Genomic DNA, 20,132 nt, shown 5'->3' on the forward strand with positions numbered 1-20,132 from the left:
TTATACGACCACACCAAGCCTCAGAAACTTACAAAACCAGAAACTTACAAAATTAAGAAAGAGCTATCATAGCATTAAGTCTCCTTTGCCACCACTGGTAGTGACGCGAATACTCATGTTATCGTTCCCTTCCAGTGCGACTAAATGCGCACTATAAGCTCAAGTTAAAGGTGATCGCTCGCCTGTTTGAAAAACTCTAGCTTTTCAAATTGTGCGCTGGAATTGCAATTTTCGCCTCGATTCTTCCGGCGAGATACCCGGCCGCCGGCACCCAACTATGCAAAACGGGTAACAAATGAAAGCTATTCGCTTTACAAACCTGACTTGGCGGCAATGCCGTCTGTTCATCCCACCATGCTATTCAAGAGGGAGAACTGGAGGTTGTGCGAGCGCCTGAACAGGACACTTGCGCGTGACTGATGTGAAGGTAGGTCCTATATCATGACGCTATTACCTTCGACATGCAGCATAGATCGATACAAATGAGGCAGTTAAACCGCTTTCGTAATAATTAAACATGTTTGCTCCCACTTAAGGACCACAAGTCAGCGCAACAGCGGCGGAAACGTAGCCCTCTGCGCAGGTTTGCCCACTAGTGCATGACTCCGCTGCTTTGAAAAGACAAGTGCACCGATACACAGCAATAGATTCACCAAGGAGCCTCACGACCACACATACGGCTCTAAATTCTACTGCGTATGTTCCAAAAAGTTATTGTTATACAGGATGTCCCAGCTAACTTTTGCCAGAGACGGCAAACAACATTACCTTGGTTCTGTCCAGCTATGTGGCATTCGCATGTTTTTAAACTCTGGCCCAAGTTAGCTTGGACGCCCTGTGTAATCAGCAGTCACAAAGCACGTGTTCCAATCCATACGGATGTATTTGAGCCCAGATAGGTCATGTTATCGAGGGTACAACGCCCCAGTACGCTTGTCGGTAGCACTTGTCATCCACAAGATCAATCGGAGTTGCAAACCTAGTCTGGTAAAGGAAAATTATTTGAGCTTGCGCTGCAGTCATGTCGATTGTTGAGGTCATGTCGACTATGACTATGACCTATGTAGGCTTGTTATGCGTCACAGTCATGTCGACTGTGACGCATAACAAGCACTACTTATCAAAAGGTGTTCCACACAAGTTTTCTCCGTGATTGGCTGCACTCCCAAGGCAAAGACGCATGGTGTATAAGGTAAAGAAAACAGGCCGTGCATGCAACCTCTAGCATCAAGTGATCAAACAGAGTCCATGTCATACTCTTCGGCTCATCTATATGTAACAACAACAACAAATGCCGGAGTCTTTCTACACAAACCACTGTTCGCAGAAGTGTCGTAGATACATGACACTCGCGGATCGTGTTTCTGTCCGTCTTCGCAAAGTGCGTAAAATAAATGACAGCGTTCTTAGTGCGTCCGAAGTAAGCTTCTATGCGCCACTGTTTCGCGGGATACCAACACGTCAAGGTATGCGCTGCATTTGGTCGAGTGTCCTGGCAGTTCTGCTTGTGATACTCTATGTGACCTTTGATGCCCATGTCGGCACGAAAGATCGAAGGTATAATAGAGAGAGAGAAGCGAGAGAGAGCAACGCTGGCATCACTTCGTGTCGGGACGGTGACAGACTTTCTAGCGCAATAAACATGACGAAAAGGATATGAGGATTAGAGGCAGGCAGCAGCTCCATCTGAGGGCCGATGGCTTCATGGATACGAGGCACATTCAAATAGATTTTGTTTCAAGAGTTTCACGCAGGTGGTGCACTTTATTACCGGAAGAAGTTTGTGCCTTTAATGAATGGTGTTGCTCAGCATTTTTAAAAGATGCATTAAAAACGCACGTCAAGTCAAGCCGTAACCGTAAATTGCATTTTTGGGACACCGAAGATGTTAGTCGTACCGCGAGCAAGGTTTTCCGCCTGGCAGAGAAAACACACAAACGAAAGACGTGCTTGAATCTTCCGGGCTAGCTCACCAACAACGTCATAAGGTACAGGCAGCCTACTCGGGACTAGTTAAAAGTTTATCAACAAACAAGAATTACACATTATTCCAAAGAGACAAGTGATGCAACCTTGTGGGTTCTGATAACATTTTGTCAACAAAAATCGTTAAAATGTACAAAATTAATATTTAGTTCGTGATGTTACGTTGTAGTGACGTTGAAAAAAGGCGCAATACCAAAACGGAGTTCGCAATTCAACTCTTTAATGGGCAAAGGTGTGCACAACGAAATAAGTAACACTCAGCCCAATGATAGTGGCGAGCACACTCCCTGATCGTCGAAAAACGCTGATCTGCCGATCAGACGCATCGGCTAACTATACATGGCTCATTGGCCGCTCCAACGAAATCGCTGGTGCTCATGTATAAGTTCTAAGACGTGCACCCCAACTAGCGTCGCGCATGCAGTCTGGTTACACAAGACTCAGCCAAAAGCGTAGACAAGAAGAAATGACCTTGGATAACATTCGAGAAACTTCCCACATAGAACAGGGGCGTCTTGCGCTCAGCGATAACTTGTAACATTTGTTAACCGGCGAAATGCTGTCGCCGTAAACGGCAAACGAGTACGCTTTTGAGTAGGAACTTGCGAGAAAATTCCTTCATCATGCGTGGCCAACTCAGTGTATCAAACGCAGCTAACTTAGTGTTCTGGGCAAAACACTGTAGTTAGAGACACCTTTTATTTATTTATTTTTTTAGAAACTGCGCGTTCAGCTTACAGCAATGGGCGGTGCCCAAACATGGCGCGAGTGGCTCTCACCTGTGCCTCCAAATATCTTCCTCACGGTCGACGTCGTCATCAGATTTTTCTCCTGAAGGCCGTCGGCGACGTAACCGCTGACCACGACGGAGACCATCATCAGGAAGTAGGGGATCTCCTTTGCATACCGGATCTGCTCAGAAAAAAAAAATGAAAGCGGGGATGCCTTACCAGAATCACGAACATGGAGAGAACAACCATCTCCAAGCTGTGAAGCTTCAGAAACGTGCATGCTATATGCTTCCGTTAATTTCCGGAAGCAACGCTGAAGCGCCGCGAGACGAGGCTACCAACAACGGAGTCATATTGTGTTTGCCGAACTAAAGCACGCTGGATATGCGATATTTGTGCTCATGTGACCCGCGCGATGTGTATATATATATATATATATATATATAAGCAGTGCAGTTAGAATGTCGGGCTTATATATAAATAAATTTCGCCTTGAGGTGTGACTTCACGACAGCGCGTTTGGTGTGTTAGGGTGTGGCTTCACGGCAGTAGCTGTTACAATGCCGTGAAGCCAAACCTCAAGAAAGAAGGTGCATCCTCGTAGCTTGATTTATCCTTCAAGATTAACGCCTGGGACTTCCGTGGCAAGCAGGCCTAGCTAAATAGTACAATGGTTAATTCAATCTATGAGAGAGAGAGAGAGCAAATGATAAAGGAAAGGTAGGGAGGTTAACCAGGACTGAGCCCGGTTGGCTACCCTACACTGGGGAAAGGGAAAAGGGGACTGAAAGATTAAAAGAAGAAGAGAAAGTCCACTGGGGATATCGTTCGGTCACTCAGTCCGGGTCACAGACGCTGACTCGGTCCAGTAGCCTTCAAATATCGCAGCAGAGCTTTTGTGGCCTTTCGTAGCTGCGATATGCGAGGCCATGGTCCCAAGATCTTCTTATAGGTGAACGGTGTTCAGTAATTCAATCTATGAATGGTACGATAGAATTGAGGGTGACATATTGCGATAGTAACTAGCGCTGGCAGCTTCGCTGCTACCACTAGTGAACATCCCAATAAACTGTTGGGTGGTCCACTTCGTTTGTCCAAATCGCAGGAAATTAAACCAGTGTAATAATTTGTTTGTTTTTTCAATCTTCAAATTGAGATACTTCCTACATAGGATGCACTGAGTAACCAGAAATAAATGTAAAATAAGAAGGCGGTAGGCATGTGGAAAAAAATGTCGAGCATGGTTTACTCCTGACAGACTATTCGTTGTATGACATCTAAGACAACGGAGTTCGGCGGCTGTTTGCTCTGAAAGAAAGGAGCGCAGTTGGGCAAGTATTGCAACTGCGATATTGAACGTCAGAGGTGTGCCCGATCTGCGTGTTTTAGTTGTGTCTTTTCTTCCTCGTTAGTGTTTGGTTGTGGAAGCCGGTTGGCTATCCATGGATCTATCGCGGGAGCGCTCATCGAGGGGCCACTGGCGGTCTGCGTACGAACAACACCAAAGTAACCACTGCACATAATTCCACAAGTCCGTTTATTGCAGCAAGATATATTGAACTATGTGCATAAATAGTTACGGCCCGTACGAAGATCCATTGCGCGCGACAGGGCAGTATCTTTTCTTTTTTTGCATTAACACTATTCGACGCTAAGAGACCCAGATGCAAGAGGCTAACACATGCAAGGGGTAAACAAGATGCAAGAGGCAAGCAAGATACAATAAGGCCCATAGTTAAAGAAAATGCTCAGATAGAAAATTTATCCAAATAAGGTCAAGCGCAATCGAAAGTGCTTGTGGAGAAATGGCGTGGATATCGCAAGAAGAAACGAACTTGCTAATAAGGTAACATCTACGCTTCTGCTGTGATTCCTCTATACTCCGTGGCTTACTCCGCAACGTTATCAGGGAATATCAAGCTCTCCCAGTAAATTACACACTGAGTGCTTAGGCATCTCCGTACTCAAGATGTACTCCATTTCCCGATCACAGCAGCTCGTCGATTAATGTCGCACGCAAGGCAATGGCTGCTTATCAGCCGCATTTGACAAGGTATTCAAGTGAGTTCTCTCACTGAGCAGCTTGTCAAGTATATTTAAAAATTGTGATTTTTGGTGCACGGTAAAAGAACGTCAGGCAATCAAAGCATGTAATAAGCCATCCACTACGCTATAACCATGTCCCCCGTGGGACATTGTGACGTTCAAAGCCACGTAGTAGTTTTACACACTCATTTGAATTGTATTTTAAACTTTTAATCGTTATGGGTGGAAGGAAGGGGGAGACATCTGGAACACACATATTAGCCCATGCTTGTTTTCCTGTTGGGTGGTGGAGATTCCCGCATGGAAGCTGTATACGACATTGACCAAATCACGTTTTGCGTCTATTGAAGTATGTATTATCACTCAAAATCATGACTTGCCAAGCAAAAGAAAAAACAACTGTTTTTAGTTTCTGGCATAACCAACGCCTTATCCCTCGTATGTACAGCTTCAAGCCAAAATAAGGTTACAGACCTCATAGGCCTTCACACATGCGCCGTTTTTAATAGCATCTTTGCCACAGGTTCGGTGTATGTAGAAGCACTTCTTGTTATTGCCAGTTTGTTACTTACGCTGGAAAGAATAGCTAATATTACAGCGGTTCTCTAGACTGGGCTACTGTCCCTGCCGCGAAGCCATATCGTGGCCGTAAGATTAGATGACAATTTTTATTGCTATGCTATTTCTTCACTGGCGGTACAGGAACAATTTAGTGCTAAGTGTTTGATAAAAACTATGCCTACGAAGAAAAATTTAATAACGAAAATAGTTCAACTAGTTATCAGCATGCAGTAGGACTCATAATTCCAGACGGCAACGAATTACGAGTATCCGGTTACGTAATCTACTGTTCAAGCTGTAGGACAAAATATAGTTGCTAGTAATTGTACTGCGCCAGCAAATTATTCTCACGTGGAAAAGGCAGTAGAGCCGCTAACAACATAATATTGTTTACTTCTACTGCCCGACGAACACCTTCTTAAGAGGAGAAGTGGTTCTTTATGAAGAAGGGAAAGGTTCGCACTGAGAGGTCTTCATTCACCACTGTGACCCCCTCACCCACTCGAGGCCTGTAATTTTCTAATTCCTTCAATATATTCATACCAGCTGACCTTTCATTCTATTGCTGCCAGTTCTCTTGACATACTAGAACCCTGCGTATCTAATCTATTATTGCATGACCTACTCAAATCCACTCCTGCCTAATTCCAACTGAAATATGATCTCGAATTTACGCTCTTATTTCCATCTTTTATCATTATTCCACAGTTACATCCCCCCCCCCCTGAACACATGGCCTTGGAGAAGGTGTCCATGCTTTGGCTCACAAACATACGAAAGGAACTCAGCTAAGCGGCCAGCGACGATGCCTTCCTCTCGTCTCCCCGACCTCGTGCCTTCGGCAATATTGCTTCTAACGTCGACAGGAAAGCATCTCACGTACCGCGAGAGCAGCTGAGTCGTCAAAACGTGAATGGCATGTCCGTGCGTCCCTTTCCTCTCTCTCCAAATCAAATTTATCCCTGTTTTCTCGCACTCTCTCGGGAAACGCGGAACTCAAGGAACGCGCAAAGCAGCTCTTGGTGCAAAATGGCGACGGACAAGGAACGCGCAAAGCAGCTCTTGGTGCAAGATGGCGATGGGAAAGCACTGCCGCCATATTTAAATAAAAGCAAATCCAGCGTCGGTGGCCAGTGTTATTACGCAACACGCATGCGCGCGCTTACGCCGCACGACCTTTACGCTCGCTATACAAGGGTTGAGATATCCGAGTTTTCTGACAGCTTCCTTCGCTGCTACAGATTCAGCCGTTCACCAGCATTTTTGAACCAGTGCCTCTGAGACGTGGTGGTGGCCAGCTAGAATGCTGCTGCCTGCCAGTATACGGCGACATTCGCTGCGCATAGCAATTCACCAAAGGCACGCTCACCTCGTCGTTGTAGTACCACTGCATTATGTGGAGCAGCGTGTTGTAGGTCCACGTCCGGCCGAATGACGCGAGCAGAATGGCCCACACGGGACCCGAAGACAGGATGGAGCGCATGGGGATGCCCGTCGGCTGCTGCTGGGGATCCGGGGCGAATGGAGACAAGGATAAATAAATGCATTACGAGAACCGCACGAGGTTTGTATACTCCGTGCAAGATGACTTTAACTACAGCACCACTTTTATTACATCCAGGACTCATCTTGTGCAGCTGTACCTTCCTCGTCGCTAACCGAACCGCTTTATTCGTCTCCTTGTCTTACGATTTTGGCGCCGATTTCACAAAACGTTTCATTCGTAAGCGTTGCACTCGATTGGAAGCCACGCAGCCTGGAACTGGCACCTCAAATTTCAGTAGTGATATCCACGCCTTTTTAAAAACTTCCCGGAGAAACTCGTGAAGATGCAGGTGTTATACGGTGCAAACATTTGTGCCATAAGTATGTTCACGTGAACACGGCTGTAAATGAATGCAGGTAACTGAGAAGTCGTTTATAACGAGGTTTTGCACGTCATTGCGGCCACTTTAAACCGATGCACAGCCCAGCTCGACAGTAATGAACTAAACGGTGCGAGATGGCATCACACATATTGGGGCAAACACGTACAGTGCAATGAATGTTTGTCTCTTTTGTGCCGCGTCATCCTATGGTGTTTCGTGCACATCGTGCACGCAACAACAGCAAGCCAGTCTTATACGAAATCTGGAATGCGTCATCCTATGAGTACGCCTCATTCAAAGCTTCATCAAGTAATTTTCCTTTCCCACCCATTCCAGACATATGAACAAACAAAAACAAAGAAGGGGGAGACTCACCGAGAAAGGAATGTGCTCCTGCGTCTGAAGAGAGTCGATGATGTAGATCTTCTCTCTTGTCGACACCCCCGGGTGCTTGGATGGTGTCTCGGAAATGAGAAGGAACCATGGCAATACCCAGAGGATGCCTAGCATGCCTGGATCGTTAAGATGGCAAAGCGACAAGTGACCACTTTGATGAAGTCGCAGGATGACTGCGCCCGATGTCCGTAAAATAAACGACAGAGAGCTTTAGCGTGTCCATTATTCGGTTTAACGCAAGCGTACTCAGCGTTGCGCCAGATGAGTGGAGGCGCAAACACGAACAGCCTGCACGGTGGAGCCACCTGGTGGCGCAGATCTCAGACAACCACACAGCTAATATTTCAGTAAGGAAGTGTATTCTGCTTCGCTGCTGATGCAAATTTTGTATTCTGCTTCGCTGCTGATGCAAATGGCGTAATCGTGTTGCGGTCGAAAAGTAACACCAGCAGTAAGACACTTGATAACTAGAATAGTATCTGTGTTTGTCTGGTTGAGCTCTGTGCCGCCAGGTGGCTGCACGTACTATGCAGGTCGCTCACATCTACGTTTCTGCCTCTCCGGTAAAACACCCAGTCCGCCTGCGTTTACCAAATACCGCACAAGCTAAAACTCTCTTTTGCCTTCGCTCTATCATGCAGTATTGAAAACAGTAGGGAGATATTGCCGCACGAGTACCGAGATGCGATAAGTTGATGTAAGCACCGCAATTATCGTGACGACAGCACCAGCAGACGCGAGGCTTGGGGCGCTCGTGTGTGCTCGCGCTCGTACAGCTACAGAGTGCTAAATTCTTTATTTTATCTTGTGGTTGATGCACTGATCTGCTAGCCTGAGTGTTTTGGGAGATACGTAATATATTTAGGCCACTTCTAACGTGTTTGTGTAGAGAAACGTATCCAGTGCGGTAATGTCTCCAACGTATCTTGGTTGAACAGACTGCGACACACGGAGGAAGGAAACTAAGGAGAGGCCCTACCCCTCCGCGCGCTAGGAGAAAAGTGTGGCGGAAATGACGTAGTAGGGTCTCATTTTTTGTGCTGCTTTTTTATTTTTTTTTTTTGTTGTATGGCCCCGCCTTTTGGGCCACAATGGCGGCGTTGATCTGATTTTTTGAGCGCTCACACGTGTTGCTCTGGTAGGTTTCGTGCCGTGGCAAAGGCGCTGTGTGGGCGGGTTTGCGTTAGTCACCGTGTCTTGTTGCGTTGTGTTACCTGCACCGTGCTCTGCCGGATGTTGCGCGAGCGCGCGCGCTCCGCGCGCGAAACCACGCGCAACGCGGCGTGGTTTCGCGAAAGATGTAAACAAGAGAGGAGGGTGGCACAAAAGGCGGAGCATCGCCATGAGCAACGCCAACTTCCGGCTTCACTTTTGCTTCACAAAGAGTGACGTCAGGGCATCTCCTTAGTTTCCTTCCTCCGTGCTGCGACAAGTTATCGCCATCGGTGTTGCTTGTTGTAAACCAGTTCACAGCAACCCACGTGGCAAAGAAAAAGCTACAGGCATCTATTAGTCAGAATTAAATTTGGCTGAAAAACAATAACATTTAGGGAAATTTGCTTTTCGATTCCAATCAAGCATTCCAACATAGGAATTCGTTGGAAATAAACATGCAGATCCCACGCCCAGTCCGAATCAATGTTATATGCGAAGCACTTTATAGGTTGCTTCTAACTAGCCTTGTTTGAGGTTCCACATAGTATTAACAGATGGCGCAGCGTGCCCATGTAAAATAGTGTCCCTGTTTACACAGGAACACTAATGTAAGGGAAGAAATAGTGTGTGCCACGAGCGTATGCGGGACGACAAGACGACGGCAGCAATGACAATGGCATTGAGAATGGAGATGTTGGCATGATGACAATGGCATGACGATGACGGCAGTGACGACGACAAAGGTATGATAATAACCACAGCGGCATTACTACTATGACAGCGAGCATTCTACGGCACGATGACGCTGGCACAACGGCAGCCAGTAATGAAGATGGCGCAGTGGGAATCAATCAAGGTGGAGCACAGCCACCCGCAAACGGCCTACTTGATGAAAGCAATGCCTCGCTCCGTAAGTGCTGTAGTGTCCATGACGGCTAGTAAGAACGGTATCGGCCTCTGTTCACACTGAAGACGGTGGGCTGGTAAACGAAGGTGATTGACCCGGGAGGCAATTAAACGTCAGACACATTGATAAATGCCTACATGTCAGAAAGTGCAGGATTGAGGAAAATTCTTCACGTTGAAAACACGATATGGAAGCTATGAAACATGGAGGACATCAGCCTCCTTACATGCATTTTTATTTTGCCACCAACAACAGCGAGGAATATCTGTTCGTGTTTTACCTCCTGTTCGATCTTGTTTCCACCCACGTTGGTTTTTGTGGAAAACAGGGCATAAACAGTGGTAAACAGGCCAAAAATAACGATGTTCACGCCGGCTTCTGAGCTACACGCGCAACGGATGCCCTAACAGACTGGGCGATGAGGCGGAAACCAGACACGTGGGCAAACTAGAACTTCTATGAAACGCTTTGTCAGCCTGCGCGGAGCTGACAGAGAGCAGTGTGAGTGTCAAGCTCGAGCATGTACCATGGGCCGTTCAGAAGCTAGTTCTTCGAATACGGATCGACGCAGTGCGCCTACACACGCGGCGAAGCGGTCGAAGTCGGCATTGTGTTCCACACAAGAATGTGGGTATCTGTGCAGATGCAGTGGTTGACTCGACGACGGACATAGCGGCTGCTAACCGCGGTGTTATGTACCGGTTTCAATCGCAGTAGCCAAGCGATTGCACAAGGACCGCGCCTTCGAACGTGTTGGCCCCTACGCTGAGTTCTCCACTTTAGCAGGATGCAGGAGTTATGGGTGAACTGGACAACACAAAATCCCATGCTATACACGTATGAATCACATCTCGGCACTTAATCATATGCGTGGATTGCCGAAGGTATATAAATAAGAACAATCCCCTGCCTGAGCGTGTCCTACGACATAACTTAACAAATGTCAGTCAAAAGCATATCACTCACCATAAAAGTACAGCCCCGCTGTCGAGCTGAAGAGACTTTCGAAGACGGAGAAGATTTGAAAGCTAAGTAGGCTACCAAAGTGTAGACCTGCGAACAATAAAGAAACGCCACTGATACCAGAGCCGCAAGGTTTCAGCATGATCCGTAGTCATTCTGAAACAGCATCGGTCGCATCACTGTGTACACTGCACAGTCCGCTTATCGTCTAGAGTTCCCAGCGAGCACTCGCCGATGCACAAAGGAACACTCCTTATGGCGATCAGACGAGATGGTACAGTCGAGAGCAAATGTTTGCGGACCAGAGGTGCCGCTAAATTTTGTTTTCTTCGCAGCCTAGGCATAAAGGCTAAAATCGAGTGGCAATGTGTACGTGCGCCTGTTTGACCAGCTTCATGCATTAAGACAATTTCACGTTGCGCGGCTTTAGAAGAAATTACATTTATTTGCTGGTTCCGTGGTTTTTAGACTATTTGCTCTCGACTGTACATATTGAGCAATACGGACTTAAATCAATCGAAGCGGTGATTTGTGTTTGCTGAATCACACAGCATCAGTGACCATTCGGAGCATTCTTGTATTCCACAACGTTGCGAAAGGCTCTGAGGTCATGCAAAAAAAAGTATTTCCGCTACAACCTTACACTCTCCGATTATAAACATCGTTATATGCAGTTTGAAAACATGCCTTAAATCTTTGTCCGCTGCCCACGTCGTTAAACCTGGAAGAAGAGACGATTTAAGAAAATGAATGCCAACTTAGCCTAGATAATTGCAGAGCCAGCAATCTAAGTAGCGGGTGCGTTATGTATGTAGGCAATAACCTCTGAGTAGAGACTTATTCTTTTAAAAAAGAAGAAAGGAAAGAACGTTTTATACATGAATGAATTGAACTATACGTTCAGCGGTGACGTGAGTGTTCGCGATGGAATATTTCATGTAGCGCGCATAGGATTGTGATAAGAATATATACACCGGGAAAGAGAAAACATTCAAGGGCAATGGAAGATGAAGCGACTAAATTAGTCGAACTAGTGAATTGCCATTCTTAGGGAGCCTTCGTCGACAGGGTATAAGTATATTAGGACTTCTGTGGGAGAGGGGGACGTTTATCACACAACAGAGTTATTATTTGGGACCAACATTTACGGTGAAAACAAATGATATCCATAGAAGGTCATGCACATCGCGAGTCCTCTCCTCCTAGACGAAACCACCCGTATTCGTATATAAAGCGCGTAGCTCTGTTTGTAGGCTCCGCCCTTTTTTCGAGGTGGTCAGATTTTCATAGCCGATACAAAGGTGCCGATGGCAATGGTGCGTGCTCTCGTGAAACCGAGGTGCGAGGAGTGTTCACGGCCGAACGGCCACTATTACAGCTATTTGGGATATACGTGCTGCCGGGCGAGAGAATTGGGGTGTCTGAAGGTTTAGATGCTGTGAACGCCTGATTGGGAAGGTAAGCCAAGGGTTTAGGCGAGCCCTTCTCTTCTCCCGCCGCCCTCCCCTCTCGCGTCGGCTGCAGAAGAAGGCACCAACGATGAGAGAATAGCCTGGCAGTCACTTTCCGTGCCAGCGCTTGCGCAGCTTTACGAAATAAGCGTATAGCGTATCGGCGTACATTTGTAGCAACTATATTTTTTCATTTCATTATGAATACTGTGATCCCGGAGAGATCAAAGCAGGGGTGATACATAACAATCTGTAACAAGTCACAAAGTACAAAACGCATGAAAAAGATACTGTTACTGTTTCTCAAACGGCCACAATGCATATTGGGTTACATCATTACAAAGGCTCCTCCATTCAACAATGGTTCTGGGTATAAATGAGTGCTTAAAACAGTTATTTCGTGGAATTAAAGGTTTTAATGCAAAATTACGCCGTTGTCTTGTAGTGTAAATAAGTGTAAGTAAGTGTAAGTGTAGAGTAAGTGACGGTAACGCCAGCTTACTTCAGAGTAAGTAAGGTGACGTATCAATATTATAATAGCCTTTTTACTAACTGGTTGAACAACTTTAGCCGAGAAATTTTATTTCTATTGGAGATTGAGGGTGGTCCACTTCGCTTAATGATATCAGTACGTAACTAACGTACGCCCGTACGAATTATCTTTTCATCGTACTACTTTCTTTTGTATTGTTTCCAGTTTGTTGACGTTACTCCTCGCGTACGGATTCCAAATGAGTATTGCATACTCGAGCATAGAACATATAATAGACTGGTATACAATGTATGTATTTTTAAAGAGTGTTTTGAAGAGTGTCTTAAGAAGAACAATTTGCCAACAGCTTTGCTCGTAAGAACGTCAGTGTGTTTTGTCCAAGACGGATTATTTGTGAACCATAAGCCCAAATATATGCATTCATTTAACTCTGAGAGAAAGATACCGTTTGCATGACAACGAAAGAGAAGTGGCTGCTTTTTTATGCGTTATTTGCATAAATACAGTTCTTCTTTTTAATTAATAGTCACCTGCCACTTCTCACACAATGATTGACTTTGTATCAGAAGATCCTAATATAACACGAGGTAATACTAGCAGAAGGTCCTATAATATGCTGCATGTGCTATATATGTATAGCACCTATGGACTCCGGTCAGGCATGCTTAGAACAGGGACAGGCCCGCACGTGGGTTTTCGGCACCAAATATAAATTCTTAGACGGCACCATGCAAGAAAAACTCAGATGGAAGCCATGGCGTAGCACCTTAGGCGATAATAAATCCGTTCGACTTGTGTTGGCTTCGTGGACTAGTTCACTACAGTTCAATGCAATTCCGCACTCGTTCAGGAATCGGAACCGGCGCGGCACCTTCGGCGCAAGCCCTGCACTGTTGCTAGCGTTGGTGCAGGGAACACTGTGAACTCGTTGTGCACGAAACTTGCACTATGTGACACGAACGGTGACGTGCCGAAGATGCCCTGTTCCTCTCGTGAGACAAATTGCGAGGTGGCAACCTTTCGTCAACTAGTTCAAAAAGTGCAGGCGAGTTGAGTGGATCTCACGGATCGATATCTACCCTCGATGTATAATTCGAACATGAGGCCTGTGTTCTCGGTCTGCCATTGGAACAGACTCTCCCCAAACATATATAACATAAGATTTCGCTCCCGCAGTGCATGTTGTGTTACCTTGAAATTCAGCATTAGACATTGACTGGTCACACCGCTGCGTTCAAACTCCCTGCCACGAAATAGTTAGGACACCCACATTGAACGAGTAAGTCAAGTTGTCCGGGGCAGCAACTCAGGTCAGGATTCTTGGTCCCCCCCCCCAAAAAAAAAACATCTCTTCACACCAGTGGAATGACGAAAACCTAACGTGCGCCTATTCATATTTCAGTGCAACGCACTTTTGCAGAAATAGTTTCACCTCTCACATTCAAGAATTCTCATTTCTGCTATTACGTTTGTTATTCTGGTGGGTTTATTTTGATGTAAAATGTATTCATGTGTTTGTGCTGCTGTGAACCCCTCTAATGGGACTCGCCAAGCTGGCAGATGGCAGCTCTTACCCGCCCTCCTCTGTCAGTTTATGGAACTAAACTGTAATAAAATGAGTGATTGACTGATCGCTCTGAAGTTCGATGCTACAGCTAAATGTCTCCAACTTCAACACTATCACTTTGGACAGGACCAGCTTGTTTGGCGCTTTTATCAGAAAAAAAAACGCCAGCAGAGGCCACATTTGACGATACGTGATATCCTGTGCTCAATGTTACTTTGTTTATATACAACAGGGCCCGTTTCATTATTTGCCGCAAATATTATTAACTCGAGGAGCTACACCAAAGTATGCCTACACGAAGGAGTTATTTGTTCGTTTGCATTGAGTCGACGGCTACTAAAGTCTTTACATGCAGCAGCATGATACCGCCTGTGACAACATAGGAACAGCAATAATAATTTCATTTACCGTAGTTCGCTAGGGTAAATAAATTTTGAACGAGATAAATGAGATCAGTTCCTTAGAACTAAACAAAAAGGCAATGAAATATTTCAAAAAGAGGCTCAGAAATTTTGCTCGTGTACGCGTGCGGACGTCAAATTAAACAAAGAAAGTATAACAATAACGAAGGGAAGCGTACAGGAAGCCCATCGCTACTTTATTTTTTGCCGACGTCAGAAGAGAGCTACGTTTCGTGCGATAATAAACTGCCCCGAGATCGGCAATATGTTTCCGACGTTGCGCGGCACCGCGCCTGTTCGTTCGGAACATGTGGCCTATGTTCTTTATCTGCCTTTATCAATCTTCAAGGAGATTGAGATGTCCTGTCAAGTGCTCGCAGCGGTGATGCGGGCGATATGAGATATTCGCGAAGGAGCGCTCCAGTGTGGCGAGAAAATTGATCTTCAAAAATATCGCGCTGCGCGTGAAATGAAGAAATTAGAAAAGAGAGATGTCGTAAGACGGCCTTCCTCAATTTGTAAGGAACCCCGGAGGGCCTTAACCAAAACAAAGGAAATGCTGCCATCGCGTCTTCTTTTCTTCTCATTATTTTTTCTGCGATCTCTATTTCCGCGTCCTCGGCAAGGTTTGGCAAAGAATGGGAAACAAAAGAAGGCAGAACGTGAGATCTTATTAAACCGTGACCTTCTAAGCTTTCGGTCTTGGTATTGCTGTAGAAGTTGCGTGCTTGCGTTATTGGTATTGTTTTCCTGACGCGGCGATAAGAACATATCTTTGAAAGTTTTTCCTATCTTAAGTTCTCGTCCCAGAAAATAGCGACCAATAGCGCCAGATATTGCCTATTTGTGCGTATTTCGAGAACATCAGAAAACAAATGCCTTCAAACATATGCCAAGAAATGCGCGAGCAGGCAATCTCGCTGAACATGCTTTTATTTCTTTCCCTTATTTACTTTGCTTTTTTTTCTTTTTATTCGTGTAAATGGAAAGGCCTTCTCGATAATCATTTTTGTCACATCGATCACTGAGCTGTTTCTCCCCTCAGCCGATTTTCAGATTCAGCATGGCGCTTAAATAATTGCCACAATTATGTTTATGAACAGTAGAGTAAGGCCTCTGTCCTCGTCGGCGTGTTTCATGCACAATGTTGCCGAGTGCTTACAAGGTGGGTGTTTTTTCAGGCGCCACACAAGTCATTACTTATATCATAAAAAGCAAACAAACACTGACAACAAGGAGAACATAGGGGAAATTGCTTGCGCCTAATAAATGAGGTAAAGAAACGATAAATTAATGGAAATGAAAGTGGATGAAAAAAGAACTTGCCGCAGGTGCGGAACGATCCCGCAACCTTCGCATCGTTCTCCACCTGCGGCAAGTTGTTTTTTCATCCACTTTCATTTCCATTAATTTATCGTTTCTTTATCTCATTTATTAGGCGCATGTAATTTCCCCTATGTTGTCCTTGGGTCAGTCTTTGTTGGCTTCTTATGATATGACTAATAAAAAATCAGGCCCCTCAGTTCACCTGCTTTGTTCTCGTTTATTACAAGTCATTACTTGACACACAGGCCATCTCCGAAGGTCACAGCGCTCTCGCAATGCGACTCGAACTCTTCGAGCCACGGGTCAAAATGAATACGCCGATAGGCACCGCTATACGACGCTTTTCGTGCGACCAAAATGTTTCTAGTACAAAGTTCTGCCGACAGTTTTACCGCGTGTGTGCGTGTTCGTTGGAGTACCGCACTATGCGTGTTTGTACGATCGTAGCTCGTATCACATTGATGAACCAACAACTGCAGCATAGCAGCGTGTCACGCACTAAGCGAGGCGAACACCTTTAACTTAACACTACAAGGTCAGCATCTGCCTCACTTACCAGCGTAACCGGCGGTGAACATCCGCGTCCTCTCCAGAGGCGGCGCCCAGTACCGCAGTAGGCTGAAGAAAGCCGGGAACGTCAGCCCCTGAAATTGCAAATCACGAGCTTCATACGCGCAGTCCGCTGCCCGAGACACGTTTTTATTTTCAGATTAAAGCACTAACTGCTACGAGACGGTGTTTATCATATTTTCGACGTCCTTAGCCTGTTGGCGCTTAGGTTTGAAGATGAATGTTATAGCAACTTGAGCAGGTAACGGTACTGCTTACAAGTCGCTTCAATAGGCGCTGTCTTTGCGACGTTGGACCCCCAGATACGTAAGAACCCTATAGCTAGCCAAAAGAAAAAAAAACGCTTTCAGAGGATTAGTATTTGTAGTGCAACTTTTTCCATTCGTCAGGTAATACGGTGTTTTCGAAGGTTAGTTCGAACAACCTCTTTTGGGACGTGCTCAGACATGCGCATTCCCATTTCTCAGCTATACAGCAACCCCAACACCATGAATAGAAATACCTGCCGCACCTCCAGCTTTGTGGAAACAGTTGGGTCTTTCGAATAGCGAAATTTTCGAATCGATTCGAATAAGAATAATGGAGGAAGACGACGTTCTAATATTGAGTCAAATACCGAGTACCGCCCAAGTTCGAAACAAAGTGATACAAAATATATGTGGATCGAGTCCGTTCAATAAATAAAAAAGAAAAAAAGAAAATAGAAAATAAAACATACTAATACTTATTTAGATCATTCGATACGTGTAGTGCAGTTAACAATTGAAGGGCCGCTGAAGTGAAGGAAATGTAATGGGAAAAAATGGAAAATGATTGTCTGGCGTGCCGTCGCAATTACAATGAGGGTAGCTCTATGGGCTTCTTGGTATGTGATCTTCTCATTTGCTGTAGCGCAGGAACAATGACACGCCTCCTATGTCCGTCTACGTGCTTTCTATTTCCATGTCGTTGTGACTGCGCTACTACCAATTAGAAGGTCCCAATTAAACTAATTAAGAAATGTAATAGTATCGTCCAAAAGGGGAAGCATTCATAGCAGCAGCAAAGTATTTTAAATAAGGTGCGTAGTTTTATCGGCCGTATGAATGGCTGTAAACATTCGCTTACTAAATAAACTAGGCAAGGTGTCACACATACATGATTAAACGAGATCTAGTTGGGAGGAGGGGGGGAGGGGAGATTCTTCAAGAGTCCACCTAGCGGACATGCCGGAGTTCTGATTGGCTGAGCTGTGGTACGCGTCAGAAAGAGACAGGCGCCTTCATCCAGTCAGCGCTCCACATCAGAGAAAATGGGGATGATCACTAGGAGGGCACTTACTGAATAGCGCACCAGTTCTGACTGGATGAACACGAGCCCTCAATGTCACAACACAGAGGTGATAAAGAGTGGCGGCGGCGGCAAGCGAAAACTTCGTGCTGCCGCGATCGCTTCTACGCATAGCCGCAAGTTCAGGTGGGCGGGAAGACCTGAACTCAGATGGCTGATTAAGCCATCAGCCATCTCGGCTCCCCTCTGGTCTTTGCACCCGCCGCAGATTAGATTACCTCCAAGCTACGGCGTGCGCGTCGCCTGTGCACTCATCTTTGCGGACAGCCATGTGCAGCCACTGTCGGGCTGGAGAAGAGGCGCGTTGTTACGAACTTGCACCGCTGCACCACGATTACGGCTTTGTGGTCCCGTAGTGCTCGTCACCCGTTTCGTGACAGAGCGTTGGTAGCGAAGACTCCGAGCCTGGCGTCGATGAGAATAACAAAAGGGACTTTATACATTATATACAGGTTATCATACAGGACATGAACGGGTCGGCACTGGGGCCGAGTGCTCACAACAAACGCGACTGTTCTCGCACGACGACGTCCGGCGAAAACGCGTTACACATCTCACCCCAGTCGGGAGCGACACTCTCTCCCGGTGGGGTCGGCAGATCCTGTTTTCGAGCGGCGTGTCGCTGCTTTTATAATCCCCGAGGCCCATTGTCACTCAACCGGCCCAATACAAAGTCAGCACACGACGGTCGTCCGAGGGGTCCAGCCAGCGACCGCGCTGGCCACCCGGTTCAAAGTTCGCGCGCGCGGTGACCTCCAGGCAAGGGAGGTGCGGCGCCGGGCCGTCTGGCACACGCGGACACGTCTAAACACGCTGCTCGCCGAGGCTTCTCCCGCACGACGGCGCAGCCTCTTGTCTTGTGAAGGGAGAATTATGGCGCTCGCAGGATAGATTCCGCATCTTGCAGATTCGGAATCCGGGCTTGTGGTAATGGCACAACAGCGTGCTTTCCTTCACTAGCACGCACTTCATGGCGCAACCTCCAGCATTTAGCGCAATGAATGACGGCGTGCATCAAGCCACCATCCTTCTCGGCTCACCCTGTCATGCTTCGTCTAGCACACGCAGCATACGGCGTGTGGGTTGCTGTCATATCGTACTAAATAGGACTCTACAGAACACCGCGGTGACCGCGACAAGCACGAATATTCGCATGGACTGTCCATCTAATTGCTGTTGGAATCAGATAGGAACAGTTCTTCACCATGTGTACACGGAGTCCTGTGTTAGCTGAAGGAGCAAAGTATAATGGTCTTACGACGCAGTTTTAAAGAGGCACATGCATGGCGAGACTATCGAAATAATAAATTTCATTACCTAAACAAAGATCGCAGATTTGTAACCTGCCTGAAGTCGAGGCATGCTTATTGAACAACGGGAAATTATTGCGTAGCAGTAAACTGCTTCCCGAGTTTCCTCAGCCACTGGAGCCTCTGCGCAGCAATGATGGCACTCCTGCAGTAGAATCATTCGGAACGGTCACCACTTGCACCTGGATTTCTGTCTGTAGACCACAAAAAAGCGTTGTTATCTTTCACATTCGGAAAGATTGCATTATGAAATTTTGAGTCGAACACAAATCGAACAACAATGACTACTCGATTCGTATTCGAAAGCCCGAATATTCGCAAACCCCTATCAGCGAAGACACGCTTGTTAGTGAGGGAATGCGCCAAGAAATCGTGCTCGTAACCGAGGCTATTTCCGGCGTTGGTGGGAACTGGCTGTGATTTCTTTAATAAATTTGGCCAAACTGCTGACTAATTTATTTTAATTATTTGTACTCGAGGATTGGGTCACTCTTCGTCCTCTGTAGCTGCCCACTGATAAAATAGGTTCAATGGGCTGTTGCCATCATCGTGCCCTCTATGTCGTATTCGTTACCTTCGGAATTGTAGCAAACGCCGCGGTAGCATTGCAGGTCGAAGCACGATATTTAAGTTTCAAGCAATGGTCGCAAGGGGCACCCCAATTCAATTATAGTATGTGAAGGACTACAGAAGGGCCCTTGAGTGGTGTATGACGGCGACATAGTTCCACTAGCGGACAATGCGCGAGATTTCCGGAGACGCGAATACGTGTGGCAACGCAGCGACAAATCTAAAACTTAAGTTTAGCACAGATAAGTCGGGAATTGTGATCTTTGTTGAAGAGACGAGTAACTACGTGGTGTTAATTCAACAGCAAATCATACCCGTAGCGAATAAATATAGAGATATGTAAATAAAGGAAACGATTACTCCAGCCGCCACCAATATAATCTGAAAATAAAAAGGAAGCGGTATGCAGTATTAATGAAACATAGAGCCCTTTGGGGCTATATTACATATCAGGTCGTGCATAGAATCTTGGAAGGAGCAATGGTGCCAACGCTAACGTTCG

General features: G+C 46.1%; 1 protein-coding gene across 4 annotated transcripts in view; it reads right to left on the reverse strand.

Moving 5' to 3' along the window:
- Positions 1-20,132, reverse strand: part of LOC135913932 (vesicular glutamate transporter 3-like) — a 169,565-nt gene that overhangs the window by 12,361 nt on the left and 137,072 nt on the right. For 3 of the 4 annotated variants that reach the window (XM_065446636.1, XM_065446628.1, XM_070535834.1), the window contains exons 5-9: positions 16,408-16,495; positions 10,617-10,703; positions 7,568-7,704; positions 6,694-6,828; positions 2,766-2,898 (exon numbers count right to left, since the gene is read on the reverse strand). In XM_065446636.1, coding sequence (XP_065302708.1) covers positions 2,766-2,898; positions 6,694-6,828; positions 7,568-7,704; positions 10,617-10,703; positions 16,408-16,495 — 580 coding nt within the window. The remainder of the gene's footprint in view (positions 1-2,765; positions 2,899-6,693; positions 6,829-7,567; positions 7,705-10,616; positions 10,704-16,407; positions 16,496-20,132) is intronic. The other variant, XM_065446643.1, reaches the window with a different exon arrangement.

Source organism: Dermacentor albipictus, chromosome 3 (genome assembly GCF_038994185.2).
Source record: "Dermacentor albipictus isolate Rhodes 1998 colony chromosome 3, USDA_Dalb.pri_finalv2, whole genome shotgun sequence".
Taxonomy (NCBI): domain Eukaryota; kingdom Metazoa; phylum Arthropoda; class Arachnida; order Ixodida; family Ixodidae; genus Dermacentor; species Dermacentor albipictus.